This window comes from Drosophila santomea, chromosome 3R (assembly GCF_016746245.2).
Source record: "Drosophila santomea strain STO CAGO 1482 chromosome 3R, Prin_Dsan_1.1, whole genome shotgun sequence".
In the NCBI taxonomy this organism is placed as follows: Eukaryota; Metazoa; Arthropoda; class Insecta; order Diptera; family Drosophilidae; genus Drosophila; species Drosophila santomea.
In genome coordinates, this window is record NC_053019.2 from 16,419,426 (window position 1) to 16,422,430 (window position 3,005).

Genomic DNA, 3,005 nt, shown 5'->3' on the forward strand with positions numbered 1-3,005 from the left:
TTTGGACCGGACTATTCAGCTAGATCGGAAACTAATACGAATTGGCTGAGCTAACACCAGTCATTCATAGCGCGACTCTCAATGAGTGCGGTTTAATCTCAGAACCTCGATTGGATTGATTACGCGTCTAGCTGCATGCTGTGCAATTGCAGTCGCATTTATTTATCATAAATATTTAATGTTCCGGAAAAGGTTTGTACTCGCGATGAGCCATCTGCAGCTGCTTGGTTTTCTGATTGCCGTACTGCAAATCAGCCATATAAGTGCCCAAAACCTGCCATATATCCAGTGTCCGATGATATTTCGGTATCTGGAGTACGAAAATCAGTTCATAGGACACTTGAAGCTAGTTCTGGATAGAACGAACACGGAAAACGTGGTGCGTGTTGAACTTTCCCAGCCTGGCAGAGACACACCGGTAAGTTTTCCCAAATGTTTAACTCTTTTACAAAGTTTAGTGCTTAGTAACGTTAGTGTTATCAAGCATTGACCTCATTCTCAGATCGAATGTCCGATTTTCCGCAATCGATCTGGGCGAGCTCATTGGTCAAGTTGATTCTCATGGGAATTGCATGGCTGATACTGATAAGACAATTCGCGTCCGGGAAAACCCCCCACCACAAAGCTCCCCAGCTTAGTTCTCTACCGCTTTCCTTAAAGTTGTGGAACAGGTTTGCCATTTGTCGAGAGACCTGCCGCCTCAGCTCAGCTGCTTATATTGTTATTACTCTGCCAGAGCTTCGGTTTTGCCAGTTTCGCTATGTTTACATAGGTATAAACCCCCCACAGAGTGACGTCGGAATTGGAATTTATAATAAATAAAGTGACGCAGACTGTTTACCTTCTGTTGAACTCTCTATTCTTGTTTCAGTTGTCTCCGGGCAGTCTTAACTTCTTGGAGGATCAGGATTCGCTGAGGTATCGCTTGTCCAACAACGAGCCCATCAACTACAGAATTGACTTTCCCACGCCGGGCGTGGTGCCCAAACTCACAAGGGTTTCGGTGAATGGAGAAGTTGTGTGCGAGGCTAGGCCCTGTAAGTAAATCTGAGCAAAAAGAAAACAAACTTTAAATTAAATGGCCAAGAATGTAATATTATATTATATATATTTTTTCTTTACTTTACCATTCATTATTAATTTCCTTACAGTTGGAGCTCCAAGCTCAAGGCTATCTCTGTCGCGAACTCTGGGAACTTCTGTGCCTTTGTCCGCAATTCCGCCTTCTCAGCGAACTGATCACCAATGGCCCCAGGCCCCTCAGAGGAACTACACAGTATATGAGGTGGAGGAGGAGACTACTCAAAGACGCCGTCCACAACAACCTACTCCAAGGCCACGGCCACAACAGCCTCCGCCAAATCAGCGTCCGCGTCCACAACCCGTGCCTCAATTGCCACAAGAACCAGAGTTCCAGACCTCAGTCAGACCACCAGTTCGACCATCGAACCCGTCCGCGCAAGTATCCAAGTCCTATCCCCAAACCATCGGCCAACTGAGCGGCATCTGTGGGCGCGAAAAGATCATCCAGACACCCTTTATCCACAACGGCATTGAGGTGGAGCGGGGTCAGCTGCCCTGGATGGCAGCTCTTTTCGAGCACGTGGGCAGGGATTACAACTTTTTGTGCGGCGGAACGCTGATCTCGGCCAGAACAGTGATCTCGGCTGCCCACTGCTTTCGCTTTGGCAGCCGGAATTTGCCGGGCGAACGGACTATAGTTTCGCTGGGGCGGAACTCCTTGGACCTCTTCTCATCGGGAGCCACAGTAGGTGTGTCGCGACTTTTGATCCACGAACAGTACAATCCCAATGTATATACCGACGCAGATTTGGCCCTGCTGCAGTTGTCTAATCACGTTGAGTGAGTGCATTTAATCATTCATTTTGTTTGTCAAATTTGTTAACTTGAATTCGTAACTACACTTAGTATTGGAGACTACATCAAGCCCATCTGTTTGTGGAATGAGAACTATCTGCTAGAACTGCCCTCGGGTCACAAGTCCTATGTGGCTGGTTGGGGTGAGGATGAGAAGGGCAACCGAAACACGCGACTGGCCAAGATGACCGACACGGACATCATCACCCAGTGGGAATGCCGTGGAAATCTGTCCGAGGAGAGCGCCAAGTTCATCACCTCACACACGATCTGCGCCAGCAATGCCCAGGCATCCGGTCCCTGCAGCGGAGACTCCGGCGGAGGGCTGATGCTCCAGGAGGAGGATATCTGGATGCTGCGCGGCGTCGTCTCAGCCGGACAGCGAATGACCAACAGATGCAATCTGACGCTGCCTGTCATCTATACGGATGTGGCCAAGCACATCGAGTGGCTGGTCAGGAGCATGTGGTTTTGACAGATTTTCCAAGAGATTCGTTGAATTGAGTGCCAAAATAAATTATGATATAGTTTGTAAAGCTGTCCCAAGATCACAAAGGTTTGAAAGCATTAGCCTTATCAAAAAAGGAAATGAATAACTTTAACTACAGTTTGTATGCACAAGAAATTTCACGTACTTGTGGTACCCATTTTGTGGAAGGGTATCTCAATTGAAAGATTGCATCGGCCAGCAGAGCTGCCAGCGGCGATTTGTCAAAGCCGGCAATTGCATTCCATTTGCATGCAGTTGAGGCATTCACTCAGCACAAATGACATCGCAACGTTGTTCCCTGTCTCGTAATGAGAACAAATGGAGGTGGCGTCAAAAGTCGCGTCGCAGTCGCTAGTGAAACGCTGGGAAAACGCGCCCGAGGAACAACAGGTGCTTTCCCTCATTTCACTTCAGCTCACGCTCTCTCATGTTTTTCCTCTCCAAGTCACTCTCTCTCTCTCTCTCTGTGCGCAGCGCACATATTCCGCCTGGGGAGCAGCATATCCTGTTGAATGGACTTCTCGGCTCCGGCGGAACTCGAAAGTTGTTGCATACTCTACGGCATTGGTCGTACTGATACCGTTAGTCGTGCGTATCCGGAGTCCGGACAGTCGACGTTCAGCCTTCAGTTCGCACG

At 48.5% G+C, this 3,005-nt stretch overlaps 1 protein-coding gene across 1 annotated transcript; it reads left to right on the forward strand.

Annotated features, from left to right (window-relative positions):
- The first annotated feature begins 66 nt into the window (after positions 1-66).
- On the forward strand, positions 67-2,414 carry LOC120453833 (serine protease gd). The gene is made up of 4 exons (XM_039638726.1): positions 67-418; positions 872-1,037; positions 1,152-1,863; positions 1,930-2,414. Exons 1-4 carry the CDS (start codon positions 179-181, stop codon positions 2,351-2,353), a joined length of 1,542 nt encoding a protein of 513 aa, XP_039494660.1. The 5' UTR covers positions 67-178; the 3' UTR covers positions 2,354-2,414.
- The last annotated feature ends 591 nt before the right edge of the window (positions 2,415-3,005 follow it).